General features: G+C 43.4%; 1 protein-coding gene across 2 annotated transcripts in view; it reads left to right on the forward strand.

Annotated features, from left to right (window-relative positions):
• The window catches only part of LOC103175702 (protein shisa-6), a 92,483-nt gene that overhangs the window by 16,963 nt on the left and 54,042 nt on the right, over positions 1-21,478 (forward strand). For both annotated transcript variants that reach the window (XM_007888871.2, XM_007888873.2), the window contains exon 3: positions 5,634-5,744. In XM_007888871.2, the coding sequence (XP_007887062.1) occupies positions 5,634-5,744 (111 nt within the window). The remainder of the gene's footprint in view (positions 1-5,633; positions 5,745-21,478) is intronic.

A 21,478-nucleotide genomic window follows, 5' to 3' on the forward strand; every position in this document is an offset into this window, starting at 1 on the left:
GTGAGAGAGTGAATTGCTGTGAAGTGTAGTGACTGATTTTGGGAGGCAAAATGCAGCAGCTGTTTTGCACACAGCGAGGTGCCACGTACGTCAAAGACGGGAGTGATTGTTGGCAGCCCAACACTCGGCTGGCATTACTCCTTCGCTGGTGTGTTTGCCCACTCTGGCCAATCCTGGTTTCTATGTTGACTCCCAGTAAGAGATGTGATACGATTTCAGGGCTTCGACTGGGGTCCATAATCAACAGACAACAGACCAGCTGATGAACCTCACACACAAACTGTGTAAATAGGGCAGTGTTTCTCAGCTACAGAAATGAGAGCAGCTGGTGGCAACCAGCGAGAGTATTAAATGGACTGCTTGTCAGTGTATCACCGGGAAGCACTGTGGGAGAGTGCGCTGTACGTACAGAGCAGATTTTTCTACGTATGTGAAACCTGTCACGCGCAGAAGATAAAAAGACAACTAAACACACAGCAAGTTTCCACCTCTTACAATATCTACTTTTTGATTGTAACGGCCAACCCGAAAAAACACACGTCATCTTATCACCCACAAATTATACAGTCAATTCACTTTATAATATATTCTGTGAAGCACTTTGAGATGTCTCAAAGACGTGATAAGGAGCTCTAGCAAATGCAAGGATTATTATTATCGTAAATAGATATGTTGGTTACAAACTTTAAAACGCCATCTTTTTTCCCCCCAAGAAAACAGAGTAAATAAACCTAAGACTGGGTGGTGTAATACATTAGCATGGAGACCTGGAGATGTGTGTGTGTGGGGGGGGTGGTGCGAGGTTGAACACACAACCCTCTGATTCAGACAGGAGTCCACTCACTGAGCCAAATTGTTCTCATATTTAGCTGCTAAAATCACAATGTGTGATTCCTGAATCGTGGATATAAAGCCTGGATTGCCTTGTTTCTATGGTGCGGTTCACACTGGGCTACACAGTACATGTGGGAGGGACAGAAATTAAGGGATATACAGAGAGGAGGAGTGATGCTACTCAAATCTTCCAGGTGGGCGGATTGTGAGATCGGGAGGAACTGAGACAAGAATGAACTTCAAAGGGGGCTTTTAAATGAACAAAATGTGATGCAAACAAAACACTTAATTAACATTCACATTTACCAGATGATACTCATCACGTGATGTGTTAATTACCACATTGTACGTGACAGTGTAAGATAAGATACCGTGGACTGAAATGAGGGACTTGAAATCTGGATTGGGAAACATTGAATCCTGGTGGGGAGAAAGTGCGAATTCCCTGCCGGCACTCTGCTCTGATATAGTCCGCACTGATACTCCTGTGCAGTGTTGGGGGAGCACTTCATTGTCGGAGGTGCCATCCTTCTTATGAAATGTTAAACCGAGGCCCTGTCTGCCCGTGTCTGTTCAGGTGGATGTTAAAGATCCCATGGTGCTATTTGCAAAGAGAAGGGAGTTTCACTCTGTCTCTCGGTGTCCTGGCCAACAATCCTTCAGATAAAACTAATTTGTGGAACATTGCTCTGTGCAAATTGGCTACATACCTCTTTCACCTACAAAATACAAAGTCACATCACTTCAGTGTATAATTGCAAAGTGCTTTGAGACATCTTGATGCTCTGATAAAGCGCTATATCAGATACATTATTATTAATATTTCACCCTGTCAGAGGCAAACAGCACCATCCTGATTATCACCATCACATGCCAATTATGATCAGCTTCACACTTGTGTGGCCTGGTTTGCCTGATACGCAGTGTCTTGAAATTCCAAGCTAGAGCTACATTTTTGATCACCTCTGATTCACTTGACCACATTGGTGTTGTCAGACAAGGGCAGATTAAGCCTCCGTCTCTCTAGAGGAGGAAATCTATGAGAGGAACAGAAAAGTGAAACTCAACTGTAGTCATCTGTTTGCTGTGAATTAAAATTGAGATGAGGGGTGTCAGCGCTGGTTGTGAAACGTGTTGTCCTACTTTGCTCAGTGAGGTTAGATGTAGCCCTGGTTGGATGTAGGATAACAAGGGGGGAGCGGGAGAGGCTGCAACCAAAGCACTGTTCCTTTCTGCACCAACGTGGCCATTTTGTTTGCAACATCAAACATTCTTGAGCTAGGAAACAGCTCGCACTAGATCACCACGATGCCAAAAGACATCTCCAGTATCTTTACCCATTCTTCATGCTTGGGTTCTGGCCACAAACGTTGGCAGGTTATTTGATGCTGAAGTGGATCAAATCCAAGCCTGACCAAAACCTTTCTCTTCTCTCCCCGCCCCAGAACATTCAGTGAGGAGCTTTGCCAATATCTCCCCTTCCCAACTCAGGGAACAGAGATCAATCATAGCACGTTAGCTATTGAGTTGAACACAACAACAACAACAACAAGATTCCATTTATAGAGCGCCTTTCACTTCGGGAGGACGTCCCAAAGCGCTGAACACATTCCGAGGCGTTGCTCCACTATATCAATGCAAATGGTTGTTGTTGAATATTGTGCTTTGATGACTGGAATCTCACAGCACAGAGCAAGGATCATACCCTGGTGTTTCGTGATACCTAGAGATCAATGTCAGACCCTCTACTCTTTGAGCCATTGTTCAGGCGATTGTTCAGGCTGGGAGCGGAAGACCGCTTATCCCTGAGCTTCCAAAACACTGAAACAAATATTCCAAAGGCTGCTGTTTTACTGACGGCCAGTGCAGTGCTAGGGGTGTGCTGTATTGTCGGAGGTGCCGTTCTTCGGTTGACACGTTAAACCAGGGAGCTGTCTGTCTGTCCAGGTGGATGCTAACGGCAATATCCGAAAAGGAGAAGGGAGTTTTTCCCCGTAGTTCTGGCCAATAATCTCCCGGAGAAGAGGTTGGCCATCACTTCATGGCTGTTTGTGGGACGTTGCTTTGCACAACATGTCTGTCGCACTTACCTGTGATACAGTCACTATAGTTTACAGTAAAATTCCTGTGAAGTTGTTTGAGGTGTTTTGCCGACAGGCTAAGTTGCTGTATCAAATGCAAGGATTATTATTGCGTCTCTTCGTTGGATTGGAAATGAACAGCAGCAGGGAAACCAGGAATAAGCAGGAAGGGACTGGCTCGGTTCCATCTTCTGTTACATTCTTTGCAGAGCGTCATAGGGGAATGATGGGCACAGATGGCTGGCACTGCCCACTTGTATAAAGCACACTCCTCGTATTGGATAGAGGAGACTGTACCACTTGGGACACTGCTGTGTGCAATTGGCTGCCACGTTTCGCCCACAAAGTATACAGTCACTACACTTTACGGTATATCCTGTGAACCACTTTGAGACATCTCGAAGATGTGATGAGGTGCTGTATCAAATGCAAGGATTATTATTATATTATAATGGGAAGGTGTTGTTGAGGGCGATGGAGTAAGGGCAGGATTAGAAGATCTGCCTTGAGCTAATAAATTGATGGATTTGGCTTGACGGGCTGAATGGCTTTCTCCTGTTCTCATCTTCCTGTGACTTCTGGTTTGCCGTTATTTACGTCACAGGTTTTGTTTTTTTGTTCAAAAAGGTTTGCAATGAAAAGTAACATGGAGGGGGGTGGGGCGTGGGTGGAGGGGGGCAGGTGGCGGGGCGGCTGAGCAACGTCAAACTGACGTCCAAAGTCGTCGCCCAAACACAGCCTGACCCCAGTCACCCCACAGCACAGCGGCCGGTGTGACTGGCTCCCTGCCTGACTCGTTGACGTATTTGGAGGTAGGAGAGACAGCCAGGAACTGGTCCGATAGCAGTAACAATATTAACACACGGACGCTCCAGCCATGATGAAGATCTGTAGATTCTCATTGACAACCTTTTCTATTTTAACAAAAAGAATACATTTTGTGTCGCTTTCAATCTATCTGACCACTGTAAAAGGTTTTATTTTTGTGTATCTGATTGAAGCTGTGATTTGTTTGTAAAGATTTTCATGGCTGTTTGTGAGGGACATTGCTGTGCACAAATGGGCCGCAGTGATCTCCTACAATTACACAGTCACTTCGCTCCTGTGAAGCGCTTTGAGACGTCCTCCTGATGTGAAAAGCGTTAATACCAAGTACAAGATTATTGTTATTTACTCACTGACCATTAAAGTGACAAATAGCCAGGAGAAAGAGAGAACCAAATGGAGAATGTTAGGATTTTATTTCAAGTCAAGTTCACTTCTTTTCTCTGACATTCATCAGGGCTGCATTGCACAGTGATCAGAAACTCTGGCTGGCATTCATCACCCTGATCCAGAGGATGCCAAGGCCAATTGTGGTCCCAACCACTGGACAGCCACTGCACAGCCAAGAGCTACCCTAGGTGGTGCTTCACCACTGCGCCATCGAAGGAGCTATAGCTTATGTAGATTTACTTTGCAAGATTACTATAAACTCTTAAACCCATGATCGGAATCACACCACCAGTCCCTTCACAGTCACTATTCCAGTAGCCAGAGTGAAATTGGACCCACAAATAAGTTGCTCTCCTCCTTTTAGGAGGACATTAACTGTGTGTGAATGTGTTTGCCTTTGCGCTGTGCCTTCTAGACACAAATAGATATTTGATGATACGCCTTCATATCCTTCTGGAAGGTCAAAACTCTGCTTTCCATCTTCTGGTGCAACTACTTAATAGAACCCTAATATAGTCGAATGCTGAGACTAAGTTGCTTTGTGTTTTGAGAGAATTGTGTGAGAGGTTCGCAGCTCTGGGAGTTCCTGGTAGTGTCAACTGGACACATTGGGACTAACCGGAGTTGGAGTGAAAGTCCGTTGTGTTGACACATTCAATCACAGTCAGAAGATCACTGTTATGCAATGCGCTGTGAGAAATAATCCTAACCCTAACTCCAGGCTTTTAATCTCAGTATGATCTGTATTTATTATTTACCTAATAAACACAAGCCAGACACCCTGTTTTTTGCGGCTTTGTGTCAGTTATTTTTATAATACTGTATTGTTTGTTAGCTGTCATGTACAAAAGGGAGGCATTATGAAACAGCAAGGCTAAAGAGACGTGCTGGTTAATGAGCTGCCTGCTCTGTAAACTGATGAGTGAACATTGTGAATGCTGACTGAATCAAACCAGGAATTGTAAGTGCAAAATAAGGAAACAAAGTTCAACGTCTGTTGTGGCAAGAAAGGGAAGCTACATTATCTCAGCCGCAGATTTTTCTCTTTAAATGAGAAATGTGGTGTATTTATGGGTCTGTCACTGATGGGGCCGGTTACACTTGGGTGAATTTGGGTACCACAAGCTTCTTCTACTCAATTGAATGCATTGTTGCCACCGATGCCTCAATTCTGTAATAATAATAACAATAATAATCCTTGCATTTGATATAGTGCCTCACCATGTCATTTAGACATCTCAAAGCGCCTCAGATAACATGTTGTAAAGTGAATTGACTGTGTATTTTGTGGGCGAAACGCGGCAGCCAATTGCACACAGCAGCGTCCCACAAACAGTCGTGGAGTCAGTGACCTTTTTTTTAGGGATTATTACCATTGGAAAACAATTGACTAACAACCAGCTGAAAGCTCGCTCACCAATGGGGTGGGGGGAGGGGATTAGCAACGTGAATGCCACCCTCTCTGTCAGTGGCAAATCCTAACACACTTCTTCTCGCCCACAGGACTTTACGGGAAAGACACGAGCTCTGGTCACGGCTACAGCAGGGGAGCGCCAGATTTGCATGACTTCATCTCTTCAGGATTTGTGACGCTGGGACGAGGGCACCTTAAGGGTACAGTAAAAGAAAATCTTTCTCTCCTTACAAAGAACGCACTTGGCGCTCCTAATCTGCTGGCTAGTTTTATCACAACATAATCTCTCCCCCCTGAAAGCAATGAGTGTTGGAGTCAGCTTAGTAACAGGCATCAAGCAAGTCAAACCATCACTTTGTGACAATTGGCAATGATTTTTATTCAGCTTCTCATCTTACAATGACAGGGTTTCACCAGAAAATGGAAGGCAATAAGTAAGGTTTAATTACAGATTTAGAGTTCCAGCACCTGCCTATAAAATCAGAGAGGAACACGGCCAATAGTAAATTCACACAGGGCTTTTTTGTTTGTGTTGATTTGATTTTGTCGGATGAGAAGTGTCCATTAGCATAGCAGGTGCTTGTCACCATTGATTGGACTGCAACAGATTCCAAAAGCACTCACTGAAAACAGTGGCATTGTTTATACCAGTGTTGGGTCGGCGGCAGCAGTGGGAAAGGACAGTGAGATTGCATTCACAGTAATTGTGTATTCTGAGCTTTTCCCCAGCTCTACTCAGCAAGTTTCCGGGTGAGATATATTAAAGCTTGTCTCTCGCACTGAAGGAAATCATTTTTACAGTGTTCCTCTTTCACTGCTCGGAAGCATTGCAAGGCATCTCACGTCAGAGAGCATTCCAGTGGTGGTGGCTTAATCTCATTAATAAAGAAAAGCTTGATTTGCAGGGATGATGTGAGGCAAACATACCCACATCTCAACTGTACCATTTAGTCGTCCCATTTTGCACATAATTTTAGTAAATGTCGGAAATATTAAAAGATTGCTTTCCCATTTCTGTTCAAATAACTGCCTCCCCCCACTCCCCACACTTCCCCTCTAACAAATAGATCCTAGCAATTCTGGATGATTGATTCACTGCAGATTCTTTTCCCAGAGAAAAACAATCCTCCTGCAAAAAAGGGAGCAGATTGTGTCTCAGTCAGAAGTACCTCTCAGATGTGTCCTCCTAATGTGTGTTAATAGGAGAGCACGTGAGAGCTATTAATGGGGACTTAGTTACATTCGTGCTGATACTGGTAACAAAGTCTGTCTGTTTCAGACAAGTGTGACAACTAAGTCATCAAATACTACAAATGAATAGCTGACTGCAGTGTTGCTGTGCTACGATAAGTTATTTGATGTTGTAATGGGAAGATGATGGTGTTTCTGTTCGAGTGAGCCAGCTTGGCAGGACTAGGAGGGGCAGAGGTTCTTCATGTTCAGTTCCTGTTAACCTTGCAAGTCGAAGCCTAGGTTTCTACTGAGCCACTGTGAAATCAGGCGGAGCTGGGCAGGGGTTGGCATGTGCTGGGTTCTGATCTGATCAGCCAGTGGTCAGCTCTGTGCAGTTCATTGACCTTGGAACACCACACCAGTCCCCAGAGAAAGCGACACTTGACTCCTGCACTGCCCGAGAGCAGAGTTACAGAAAAGGCAATAAAACCTAATTGGTGTTGAAGGCAAATATGGAATTCTAAAATCGATCAGTTACAGTCTGCGAGAACTGGAGTGGTTGTAATTTATGGGTGGATTTCACACCTGGAAGGAAGAGTCTAAACTGATCGAAAGAAATCAATAGAAATGGCAGGTGATGGACATAGGTGATAGGCATGTCCCTCATCTCCTCTCAGCCTCACAGCTAGGATTGTACCAACGGCTTCTGGGTTTGAGTTTGGTCACAAATGGAGCAATCGGATTTTATGTGCATCTCCTGCATTGCTGTGTGCCCTGTGATGAGAAGCCAGCGTCAGCCTTGTTACACCATTACACAGAAACACTGCTAATGTTCATTGGAATGAATGGGAACCGGAGTCTCCTAAACTTTGTTGCTCTGCTTTCATATCGAGGTCGTTAGCAGATTTCCGCAGGCATATCTCCAGCTAGCAATCTCTGCGTTATGCAGCCACAATGTGGGACGTAATGATTTATTAAACAGGCTCATAACAGTAACTCCCTCAAGTCTCAGCTGTATGAATTAGCTCCAGTGGTTTCATCCTCAATATCCTGCGCTGCAGCTTTTAAAAATTGTGTATTTCTTATTCAATACATCACAAGTTTTACGTACACTGTTTTCGCTAAATACAGTCCGTTGGAATTAGAGAAAGTGGACAGAAAACTTCTTAAATTTATGTCGTCTAAATAAAAAAATAATAATCATCTTTGCAATTTTTTGTAGTGCCTTATCACATCATTGAAATAGCTCAATGCTTCCCAGGATTTTTACTGTGAAATGTAATGACTGTGGTATACGTACACAAGCAGCCAATCTGCGCACAGCAATCTCCTACAAACACCTATTAATCCCGTGAGACAATTAGAAAAGAGAAGAGTTTCTCCCCAGGTCTTGGCCCTCAAATCCTCCAGATAAATCGATCATTTACCCAATGGCTGTTTCTGGACCTCGCTGGATCAAGAGGCTGTGTGGTTTACCTGCAGATATCTATTCACTACACTGGAGAGTAATTACCCGGGAAGATCTTCGTGATGTTTTGACGTGATGAGGTGCTGAAGAAGCACAGGTTCTTACTTTGCAACGTGAGCTATTAATAAGCACGTGATGGTGTAGCTTTCAGATCTGGTTCAGGCAGTTATGCCTTCTCGCTCTCTCTCTGTTGCCCTGGATAAGGTGGAATTCTTATTTAGGTTACAGCAAAAAGTAGGGAAACTCCCTGAAGTAATGTAGAAGAATGAATGGAGCCGGACTTGCTAACCTCCAAGCATCGCAAAAGGCTGGCCTTTCATTGTGAAACACCCATTATATGATTATAATAAATCCATAATAATATTCAAACCAGACTCCCCCAAAATACCCATTAAGTATTGAGGCATTTCTGCCAGTAAATCAGACAGTTCGAAAGAAGTGATATTTCTCCAAATCCATTGAACAAAATGTGTACGTATTAAAGGGCACATCAGTGATTCTTCCTCGGGGACTTTATTATCACATGCCCCATGTTCCAGTATCACTTTTGATCTAATTGCACATCCAGACTTGTGGCTTTCCTGAACCACTGATAATAATAATAATTGCATTTGATGGCCTAATTAGCCCCTTTCACAGTGGAGGACGTCGCAAAGAGCTTGACAATACTGGCTGCGGCCGGGAGAATACACTGGAAAGTGCAGTGAGAATGTATGACTTGCAGACAAACGCCTCACCTCATTTGCCCGCATTTACACAGCGCCCTTCTCTCACCCCTCCCGTAGCAACATCCTACAAATGTCCATGAAATGAACGACCAATGCTGTGATATTCCTCCTGTAAAATGATGATCAGAACTGCACAAAGGACTCTAAATGTGCTCTAACTTCCCTACTTTTGTGATTCATTCCTCTGGACTTAACCTACATCGCCAAAAAAAACCCAAAGGAAATTGCACTGAGCTAATCAGCTGCACTGTCTTTCCATTAATACTCTATTCATTGGAGGACCTATTAATGTGATATTGAAGTGATGGGTATCTATGTAAACCTGCAGTAGATCATGAGGCAGGATTAATTTCAGCAAAAGAACAAGTTTGATTTCTGTATTTAGTTCCTTATGATATATTTCCATTGTGAACACATTTAAAATTTGGTGCCGTAATCAACTTAAAATCATGGGTTGCTAAAAGTGAAAGATTCAAATGATCTTGTGAATTATTCCTCGATGATTTTGTGGGTGAAGGTACTAAGCCGTACATATCTCAAAGCAGGAGTTGAGTTGGGTGATCACAGCCAGTGGTGGTGGGGGGGAGAGGGGCGGGGGAAGGGCGCTGTGTAAATGCAAGTTGTTGTTGTTGACTAAAGTAAATCAGTGAAGGGTCTTGGTCCTCATTCAGTAACCTCTCTGTTGATGTTCGGATGTTAAATGAAGGAGCAGAATAGTTTGCCATCAGCAGGAGGGAATTTCAGTTTCTCAGTTTCAGAATGCATGAGGGAGAAGGGACAAGAGGAATATAGGAGAAGGGGAATAGAAGGGGTGGAGGTTTGTGTGGAATATAAACACTAGTTGTGCCAAATGGCCTGTTTCTGTGTTGTGTCGTTCTATGTAATTCTCCTGACGAGCAGAAACTGGAGGTGAAATGAGAAATAAAATGTACGCTTCAGGCTAACAGTGAAGGAAGCCGTGTTCAGCAAGAGGTCGAGTTCGATCTCAGATTAACAGAGTAATTCTGTGGTCATAAATAATTTAATTCAGTGCTGGTACAAAACCATGGCTGTCTTGGTCCCACTTAGAAGTTTACTAATTAAATAATCATGTGCTGTGCATGTGGATGTTGGGCTAATTACACTGTGTGATTAAGGATAACACACAAAAGATCTTGGAGGATGGGGTTTCTTTTCTGCTTCATTTTCTTAATTTATTCAAACGGCCTCGCTTAAGATTTTCCTCTTGCAATTTAACGGCTCGTGATACCTGGGTGAGGAAATGTGCAGGTTCTCTAACAAAAGCAAGTGGAACCTTCCTTTCATATCTAGAGTCGTAGAATTCAAAAGCCACGAGGTAAAATTGAACTTAGATAATACTTGGCTTCCAAAGTTTCTGTAAAGTGTGGTGACTGTGTATTTTGTGGGCAAACGTGGCAGCCAGTTTGTCACAATCGTATTGTGAACTATCACATTACTCTTATTTTCCAAAGGAAAGTCAGTCAGCGATTTGGAAGCTGTAATCCTCTTGAGGATTGTCACTAGGAGCAGGATTCGCTGAGTGTTTATGGTTTCCTCAATTGGATTAGTGTCTTGTAATTCACTGAAATGAGTCTGCCACACTATTGACCCACAGGCCTCATCAGTCTGTGCAAACAGGGAGTCAGTACTGTGTTAAGAACATAGGCGCTATCTTTTGGATGAGATGTTGAACCCAGGTCCCATCTGCCTGTATTTCTGGGGCAAATTAAAGATCCCTGAAAAAAGATGGGAGTTTCTCACAGTGTTTGGGCCAACAAAACTGCAGATTATTTTGTCTTTCACCCCAGGGCTCTTTGTGGGACTTAACCGTACACAACATACTTGACACTCATTGCTACAAAAAGTCACTACATTTGACAGAAATTATTGTAAAGCATTTAGAGACATTTCAACACAATAAGGTGTTGGGCAAATGTAAATTCTTTCTTCTGAGCTCTGTCAAAGTCTGAACATGTCGGAATGGATACGTTTAGAGACAGAAACCAGGAAGTATATCTTCAGACAGAATCCAATTAGTTGCTGCAATAGGTTACCAGGCAGTGTGATTGAGGCAGTGCAGTGGGCAGTGAGACTCATTTAAGAATCTCCCTTCTCTTTTTAAATGGTATCAGTAAAATCTCATCCCAAGACTGTTTGTGGGACGTCGCTGTGCCCAATTAGCCGCCACGTTTCCTCCACAAAATACAATCAATCCACTTTGCAATGTATTCTGCGAAGGGCTTTGAGACGTCTCACACAACGTGATAAGGCACTATATTAAAGGCTTATTATTATTCATATTAATGTCTACAGGAAAAACAGGCAAATGGAGCCTGGGTTCAACATCTCATCCAACAGACAGCATTATATTATGGGTGGGTATTCTGGAAGGATGATATCAAATAGGCCAAAGGGCTGCATTTGTTTCCATCTGCACCTCTCTTGTGATCTTGCGAGTATAATAAAAATATGAAGTGGCATATCATTGCCTGACACAAAATGTAGCTTCCAGCGATTTGTACCAATATACATTGTCTGAGATCGGGCTGTCAAAACACAAGGAAAAAAATATAAACTTTCCTAAGGCTTGTTTTTCATTTACATTATAATATACTATAATATTCATTATTTCATGTCATTAATAATTAATTACTCTCATATTCTCTACATTGTTTTTCGAACTAAAAGCATACAAATACATTTTTTTGTGGGGGAGTGGAGGAGCTGTTTCACTTATACACTGGGTTTAAAGCGGCTGTGTGGTGATGCAAACCTCATTTCAGAATGTAATCATTTTTTTCCACACACAATCTCCCCGCTAAACAGCTACAGGTTTTAATCTTTGTGATTCATAATTGGGATTCACACCACAACACACAGGAGCACAAAAAGATTGTAAGACTTTGGCCTAGCGCGCGCACACACGTACATACACACACACAATCACTATTAAATAAACCCATGCATTTGCTAGAGCGCTTTTCACGTCAGGCGGACATTTCAAAGTGTACCATAGGATTTACTGTAAAGTGGAGTAACTACCGCAAGAATTGTTCCACAACCAGTCATGAAACAAATGAGCAATTTTATTTGGCGGATTGGGGCAGGAATTATAGAATCATGAACATGTGTAGTGCAGACAAACTATTTGGCCCATCGATTCTGCACTGGCTCTCAGAATAAGCTCTCTGTTCAATCACCTAACTCCATAACCCTTCAAGCTTCTATCTTTCATATACCTCTTGAAACCCACAGTAGGGGTTCAAGAGCTCCGCCTCTACCACTTTCCTTGGCAGCGCATTCCACAGGCCAATAACTCTGCATGAAAAACTATTGACGTGAGCGCTGTCAGATTGAGGGCTGAACAGTGGGGAACATTACCAAGGTTCAAAACAGAGAGAGAGAGAGAAAGGGGTTAGATGATGCTAAACGTGTAGATTGGAAGAGAAAGAGAATCACAGAATCATAGGAATTTATTGCACAGAAGGAAGCCATTCTGCCCATTGAGTCTACTCAGGCTCTCAGAGGAAGCTGTACTTTCCTTCTGACTTCCCTGCACTGTCCCCATGCTGCTTCACACTCTAATTTCCCAATTTCCAAATACAATACAATACAAAATTACATTTGTATAGCAGCTTTCACGTCAGGAGGACAAATAACTTTTCTACTGATTGAGAGAAGGCAGGAGTTCCATAGTTAGAGTAGGAAACTGTGCATTAAGTCTAGTGAAGTTGCAGAGAAGGAAGAGTGTATTAGGCAATGTGGGAGCACAGAGGAAGTTGGGCAACAGGGTCAAGTTGGATGACAAGGGATGACTGAGGAAGAGTTCGCTCTTTAAAGTGATTCTAAGTGAGAGATACAAGGAATGCGATCAAAGGTAAAAGAATAAAGAAAAATCTGTCAATCAGGTCAGGGCACTAGAACCTTGTCGTTCTTAGCAGCATTAATGAGAGGCAACAGCACTAGAAATGATCCAATACTCAACAGTCTAGTTAGAATGAGGTCAATGACCTTGTGTGGGATATGAATTAGTCATACTACTGGAAGTGCAATGGCAGAGAAGCAACCAACCCTGACACTAACATGAGGTAGAGCAATATTAGGACTGGTGAATTAACCAAAGCTTTGTTACGAAGCCAATACCATCCATTTTATAAAGGCAATAACAGAGCCCAGGGAGAGTAACTGGACGATAGCAATCCCGTCGAGAGATTGCAGTGTTTCTGTATTGTATCAAAGATTGTTCTCCAATCCTCTCAAATACATTGCATGAACCTCAAAAGAGTGATAACAACCTTTGGATAATAATAATAATTTCTAACATTTGCTGTAGTGCCTTTAACCTGGGAGGAAGTCTCAAAGCGCTTTGCAGGATATACTGTAAAGTGTAGTGATTGTACATTTGTAGGTGATTTGGACGTCCTGTCCAAAACATGAAACTATGCACAGGGAAAACTCACTATTAAAGGCAATAATTGAAGTGGTTTACTTTGCTCTTATTAGCGAGATTGGAGTTTTGATCATCAGTATTAAATGGGGTGGTGGTGGGGGGCGGGTACTGTAATAGTGGCCTGGATAATGTATGGACTAGCCTCACTGAAAGGCCCAGAGGCTGATGTTCTGCTGTGTACAGCGGGGCAGGTTAGCGCCAGTTCCTCCTGCCAGCACATATCATGTAGGTAGGTAGCTGCTTCCCCCGATTCCTCCCCGTATTGTAAGCTCTGCAGTAACAGATGTTGTGCAGATCATCGTTCAGTGTGTGCTGAGCTCTCGGCCTCCAGCGCGACACTGATGTGATGCGTCCAGACATCATGTTAGCATCTGGCAGCCGTGACTGCGACCATGCTTTTAAATATTGCTGTAATTTGTCAGTCAAGAGCTCAATCCACTGATATAAAGCAGCAGCTCCCAACCGTTTCTGTTAATGAAAACTTTGTCACCGAGAGACCGGTTACAGTAAAACTCCTACGACTGGGGCTCTGTTGCCAGGGAGAGAAACGGGTTGTGAAGAAATTAGGTGCTCAATGGTGACTCGAAACAACAACAGAAACGTTGAAAGTCAAAGGTTTGAGTTTCTCATGAATTTATGAATGAGCGAGCTAACTATTTACTCTGAATTGCTCGGGTTTCCCTCAATCAGATGGCTGCCTAGAGGTATAGGAGATACCAAGTGGAACTGAGATAATAAACCTAGAACAAAGCTTTCAGATAGGAAGCTATGGAATCAGAGTATAGGAAATATTAGGAATTGTTTCTTTAGATGGGGGCAGGCAGCAGTTGGGACAGGTTACCGAGGTGGGCAGTGAGCCAGGTATCCTGAAAAGATGAGATTAAATTGGACAAAAGGTCCTCTTTATCCAAGCCTCCCTTGTTACCATGTAATTGTGATAACTCTCCGCTAGAATATAAAGCAGGCCCTTGTAAAGAATTAGTATTCCACCGAATCCACATGCATTGGCCCCAAATAACTCCAGACAAATCCCAGCTGTAGCAGGCTCCATATTGATTTCAGCTCCACAGCCAGGCTGCGATAAGTTGACAGAAAGAAAGTGGCTGACAAAATTATGCAGTGCCTTGTAATTTAAAAAGGTGATATGTGGTATATTTCAGCGTTGCTCACTGAAGTTTCAGAGCACTGAGGTGGAAGTACTGACAGCCCGAGATTCTGCCCAGTCCTACCTGGTGAAGTCTATTTAGCCTTGAAGTGGAAGTCTCGCACCAAGATGCATTTGATCTGAATTTGGAAGCTGGGTCTCTGTAGTTCTTAAATTTTCAAATTTGTTGTGTGTGTGTGTGTGTATGTTTGTGGGGGTGGGGGTTGGGCGGAGGGAGGTGTGGGGGTGACTAGTTCAGGAGGTGGGGAATGCAATGCCAACCAGTGGTGCTGCAATTCAATGCAAACATTTATTCGTTAATTTCCCTTGCTTCCAATTTAAGAGGCTTTCTTTCTGTCAGACCGCCTTGCAGTGTAGATGGCCTGGGGAGTAAACGTAGCTGGCTGATTGGGTTACAGTCACCTCCCCCCCTTCCCCCTGGCTCGGAGACAGGCTCCGCCACTGTGAAGCGCTGAGACACCGGCCTGCGTGGAAGGCACTATATAAGTGCAAATTGTTATTGTTTGCCCACAACCGTCTGCGGGAACTTTTATCTTCTAATGTAATGAAAGTGAAGAAGAATTGTGCGCAGAGGTAAATAGCTGGGAATAATTAAACAGTAACCGTGCGGAGTGCAGTACGTTCCTCTCTGGCCCATGATAAAAACAAATCACTTTAAAGCAAGCGCTATGTGTTCGATGAAAAAAATCCATTCTGCTCTGTGTCACAGTCACAGTAGGTGAGAGGCTTTTTGAGATGGTGAATGAAAGAAATTGAGATGGTGAATAAAGAAGACATATTGTGCCCTCTGGGAATTTTATACGTCGTCAGGGAGACGGAATGGAACTGGAGGTGAAGTGTTTTCGAAAGGTTAATTTGTTGAATGAATTGGAAGACTAGGACCAGATGAGGTCCTTCTCTACCTCCTCCCTCCCCCAACGTATAAGCCCTCAACCACAGTATCCTTTATGTGAACCTACCGCGTAGCCTTTCCGTCCATGGAAAGGCATCCTTCTGTGAACTTTTCCAGTTGCAGCAAAAGCAATAATAATAATAATCTTGCATTCGATGTAGCGCTTTATCACGTCTTCGAGATGTCTGCCCGGGAATCAAACCTCTCGCTTGTGAGGCGAGCGGTCTAACCACTGAGCTACAGGACTCCAATATGCACCGTACAGAGGGTTTGGAATATGAAAGACTTAAAATACTGCAGCATTTCAGTTTATTTTGTCATTTCTCTGTTCGTGAGCGAGGCACGGACAATGCTGTGCTGTTTGAGAGCCTGTGTACAGTACATCAGACAGTGGTAACCTGAGTGGGCAATTTAAAGAGAGGGTTTTATACAGTTTCTCTATTGGTAAGGGAGCTGACAACAATGCGCGTTATATAAAGAGGGTGTAGAATATTAGTGTTAGACTGAGGGGGCGAGATAGAGAGATGATACTTAATATGGTTTGCCTCCATCAGTGAGCGGAAGTTGTGATTGATGTCTGCTCTATGAAAGCCCAGGTACTTTAAAGAATGCTCAAGTGAGGAGGTGAGATAAACCAGAGCTGTGTGGGCTTTGTATTGTTTCTCTATTAGTGAGGGAGCCATTAACTAATGTACCCAGTGTAAAGTGTCTGAGGTTGTAGGATCTTGGGAATGTGAGTGAGCTGGTACTTTCCACTGATACATCTCTCCCAAGACCATCATGTTTCCCTGGTTTATTTCTGAGAACAATGACTACTGGGGCTGTGCAGATATGTTGCTGATAACTTATTATTTATTTTTGTACGGTCATAAAACAAATAATTGGCCAACGTTGGAGAAAAGCATGGAAACAATTTCCGCAGGTGTAATGCATCACTTCTCATGACCCCTGTATTGTGAGATTTGCTTCTAAAATACAGCAAATACACTTTGTTATCTCAAGACTAAAAATGGGTACTTATTCTCTCCTGATTCAGGAGAACTTCTGACGCTTTATTCCTGGAACACCATCTAGATTGAAATGTGGAGTCCTGTAGCTAAGGAGTTAGAGCACTTGCCTCGCAAACCTGATATAGGCACCATATCAAATGCAAAGATTATAAACAGACAGTAGTGGTGATGGTGGTGGGGGGATGAGGGGAAGGTTGCCTCGGGGGACTGTGTTAAATCTTCCCCCCACCCCTCGCATTCCTTCCTTGGATTAGTTACCTGAATTTGCAGTCTCTGTGCAAGGAACAATACTTCACATTGCAGATTACATAAATTTTGAGTGTGTGTATGAGCATGTGTGAGTATATGCGCACACATGTGTGTGAGTTTGTGTGAGTGTATGCGTGCGTGCGTGAGTTTGTGTGAGTGTGCACGTGCGTGCGTGAGTTTGTGTGAGTGTGTGTGTGCGAGCGTGTGTGTGAATGAGTGTGAGCATGCGCGTGTGTGCGCGTGAGAGCGTGCGTGTGAGCGTGCCGATCAATACAGCTGTAGCGCACAGTTATGCAAGTAGGATGTGAACGGAATTGAAAATAATCAGCAAGTGTGGCCACTGACTGAGCCGCTGGGTGGGAGAAGGTGAGAGAGTTAAACTCGGTGCTCAGAGCTACCTGCCAATTCTGCAGCTCGGAGTGAAGCATTCAGCATCGTCGCTCACCGTGTTCAGACATCGCGAGGCCGCGATTAACAAGGCCAACACAATGCTGGGTTACACTGACACGGTAGTGGAGTACAGATCTCCAAGAGTTACACTCCAACTGTGCAGGGCTGTTCTAGTCAGATTACACCCATCTGGTTTCACTAGCTCTGGGACTCTCCCCTGTGTGAGGGGCACTGTAAAAATGCAAATTGTTGTTGTTGGTTTTGGCCACCACAAGGCCAGGGGCTCAAGGGCACCCCAGAGGTTGTGTGGAGGTGAACACTCGGGCTGATTTCCAGTGTTAGAGGGAAGAACTGGGAGGAACAAGGAGATGAACTAGGGTTCTTCAGTCCCGAGTAGATATGTTTGAGGGGATCTTATAAAGGTAATGCAGGATTAAATGGGAAAGGTAAAGCATACTCAGAACAATGCGATCTCCCTCAGCGAGGCTACGGGATGGATTGAGTTCCCTGTTAAAGAATGTCAGAATGGTATAGTAACTGGTGCCCATCATTGGGAGCAGAGTAATAGTAACACAGTAATCCTTGTGTTTGATATAGTGCCTTTCGCATTGGGAGGACATTCCAAAGCACTTCACAGATACGCAGTAAAGTATAGTGATTGTGTATTTTGTGGAGTTTTACTCACAGACCAGAGGGAACATTATTCTAAAACCATACCACACCAGAACTGGGAGTTTTGGATACTTCATTACTGGTGCCCAAATTAGAAGCATGTTAAGTGCTAACATCTTACATCTTAATGAGCAAAAGATTCAAACGTTTGGGGATATGTTATGCACGCTGGCTACTTTAGTTCCTGGCTTTTTCCGCTATTTCTGTTTGTACTGGCGAACGTTTCCTCTCTCAGACACATGTCGGTTCACTGCAGACACTTCACTGCTTCTTATCAGATCTGCCTCTGCCCAGGCAGTGCACCACATTTTCTTTACCAGCCTTAAGAAGGGAGAGTCCTGGAGGAGGTTTCGCTCACAGGCCTGGCAACTAGTGATAAGAAAGTTTCCATACTCGAGAAATTTTAATTTGTTGCACTGCGGGTCACCAGTTCAGATTTGCTAGCTCGCCACAATCTTAGGGCAACGTTGCACTTTCTTCAAACTCCACCGCTTCCGGAAGGAGACACTTTTAAGGAAAGCTCCTCTGAGACAAGACCAGCTCGTCTGCTTAGAGATAAACACAAAACTGAGCAACTTCCCAACTCGCATTGGTGGGTGCAGGGGGCCTTATTGTCAGATACTTCAGAAAGGATGATTGGGTTTTTATGAGCGCGATCAAAAAAACGTCCTTCACAATATGAGGAGTCACTTGGTGGCGATCCTGCTCACTCTCCTGCCCTGATTTAGGTGGACGTTAAAAGATCCCATGGTTCTGTTCAAAAGAAGAGGGGTGTCAGTTTCTCTCCCCTCCCAGTGTCCCAGTGATGTGCGTCTTCCACAGAATATTGGAGCGAATTCGAGACGGGGCAGAAAGAAGTTAAACTGCCATTAACTCTTTCAACATTTGTGTCCTGGAATCTCTATCCCATCGTTTCATTGTGCTGAACTGCTGCGCTGCTCAATAACCTTCACCTCATCCAACTTTAATGAAATTTGTCGCAGTCAATAAGATTTCATGGTAGAAAGAGCCTTACTACTAAGCAGCCACATTCATTTACGGCTTAGCTTCGCTCTGTGTTCAATTTTCAACCCGATAATCAAGTAGAGCTATCACTATACGGCACTGAAAGAGATTCAACCCATTTATATTCTCAGAGTTTGTAATTGCTCGACTGCCAGCCTAGGACTTAAGCTGGGACAATAGATGGCTTCTGTGGGTGCTTGCGGTAAAGCACAAGCAATTGTCATTAATGCCTCTAGATAGCCAATTCACTGACTGCAGTCCTTCTACACTGCGATGACTGACAGGTTAGCCAACCAGAGTCGTTTAGGTTTCCCAGGTTCTTAATTCAGCTCTTAAGTTGCATTGGGCATTGGAGAGTTTGGGAGCAGAGTAAATGTACTGAGAAGCTGGTGCATCATGTTGATTCTATACTCAATTCTGTCCAGAATTAGGTAAGCAGGAATGTCCCTTCAGAGTGAGAGAGAGTGCAAGTTCCATTCCAACAATCTTAACTCTGGGATTTCAATGTGCAGGTGGGATGCATGGAAATCTCATTTTGGTTTGGATGCTCTTAAGCATGGCGATGGATTTGTGCATGTGTCAGACACCCGGCTGACCAAAAAAATAAATAAAAATAATTCTATGCGCACCTCCTCATCATAGTTGAGAACAGTTTAAGATGTTGAGCAAAATTCAGGGACAGAGGGCTGCCACAGTTATGAGGGCGGTTCGTGGTAATCTATTTCAGGCCAGAACACAACGGGCTGAGATTTATTCACAGTGGGAAGCCAAGAAAGACAGTGTAGAGTATCGACATGAAAAGAGAACGGATGAACTAGCACACAGCACCTCTAGCCTCAGAGCTAATTACTTTTCCTGTGTTTCTTCTGCAAGACGATGGACATTGTTAGTCAGGTAGACCAGGCCTTCAGACGGCAGCAACTTCTGTGTTGACAATATCTTCATGGATTAGAATTGGTTATTCTTACGTGGCAGAGAAGATTGATTACAAGATCATGGCTCTTGGTGGAGTGTAGACTATTTGTCAGCAGGCTATTTGACTGTAAACAATACTCTAGACAATACCTGATCCTGTCCTCACCCAAATCATGTCCTCACTTTCCAGCAGTAATCACCAACTAGCGATCTTTACTGAACACCTTGGCTATCCTGTAAAATTATACTGTAAAGTATGGTGACTGCATATTTAGTTGGCAAGACAGATGGTAGAGTGGGTGGAGGATGAGATCAAATTGGCCGAAGGAAGAGGCTTCTTTATCCGAACCAATCTTGTGATTTTGTGAGGTGCAAGAAAGACATGGCAATTGATTTAGTGAGAAGATTTACTGTGCAATTTTTGAACTGATCAAAATAAATGCAATTAACTCAGTATTGAATGAATGTTCGCTAACCCTGGCAGCCTCACTGGTGTAAATGGCTGCAGGGTTTGCCTAGAGAAACAGTCACTACACTGGACAGCAATTACTTGCAAAACACTGCAAGATGTTTCAACATGATAAAGTGCGATAAAAAAGCAAGCTTGTTCTTTCAGCAGCAGAATCTTCTCTTAACCACCTGGGATATATCTATGGGATGACTCACTCTATGGATTTTTTTCTGATAGCACGAGATGGAGTACAAGTGTAGAACCCATTTAATTGCAGTGTTCCTGGGCTTTGCTTTCAGATTAGATTGTAACATAGATATCAACTGCTCGCTGTCTATGTAGCTCAACTGTGTGGCAATTAGGAGCAGATCAATGCGTCAGTCCCAAACAGTGGACAATATGGAATATAAAACACATCAATGTATTGATGACAACCAGGATACCTGCCCTACAGGGCCCTACAGCATTTATGAGCAGCCCGATTGAAGAACATGAGCAACGAAACCCAGTCAGATTCCACGAGCTGTCTCAGTACCAGGTTATGATGGTAACCATGGGTTACACTATTTATACAAAAAAAAGCTGAGAAATGTCAGCTTTTTTTTTTACACATACACACACATTGCACAAAAGATGTCTTGGTAATGTCTTGCCATTGCTTAAAAGGCAGATTGCAGATAACAGCCAGATGGATTGAAAGATATAGTTTTGACTTTAAAAGTTCTAAAGGAGAGTGGCTTGAAGGGGTAAAGGTTAGAGGCTTTGACTCTGTTAAGATTGCGGTGTTTAATATTAAGCGTATTCTGCAAAGATGTAGCTGAGCTTGGCTCCAGCTGTTGAATAAACATCTTTCTCTCAGAATTAGTGCGGACTCGATGGGCCAAATGGCCTCCTTCTGTGCTGTAACCATTTATGATTCTTTTCTATGATCTGAGGGCTGGAGTTGGGTAGGAGGGGAAGAAAACAATTGGGCTTCCATCAAATCAGTCATGTTGAAGTCATTTATATTGGCAATGCGAGACACCAATAGAGAGAGTTTTATTGCATTAAGCAGGATAATGACAGCATCATGTTAAATTTTATTTTGAATCACAGCAAGCACTTCCCGTACTCAATATTTATTGTGATCTGTGGTAATTGCTTTGACCCGTTGGTAACTCTGTTCAGATTGCGGTGTTTAATAATAAGCGTATTCTGCAATGAAGTAGCTGAGCTTGGCTCCAGTTGTACTTGCAAAGACAGAGCCTGGGATTCCAATACAGTTACTGAGTAATTACACATGTCGTTGGTGGAGAAAGGCTGGGACAAGCAATAAATTGCGGCTCCTTTAAAAGGTGCACGGCTAGTTCAAGTCAGAGAAAATAAA

This window comes from Callorhinchus milii, unplaced genomic scaffold (genome assembly GCF_018977255.1).
Source record: "Callorhinchus milii isolate IMCB2004 unplaced genomic scaffold, IMCB_Cmil_1.0 Scaffold20, whole genome shotgun sequence".
Lineage (NCBI taxonomy): Eukaryota > Metazoa > Chordata > Chondrichthyes > Chimaeriformes > Callorhinchidae > Callorhinchus > Callorhinchus milii.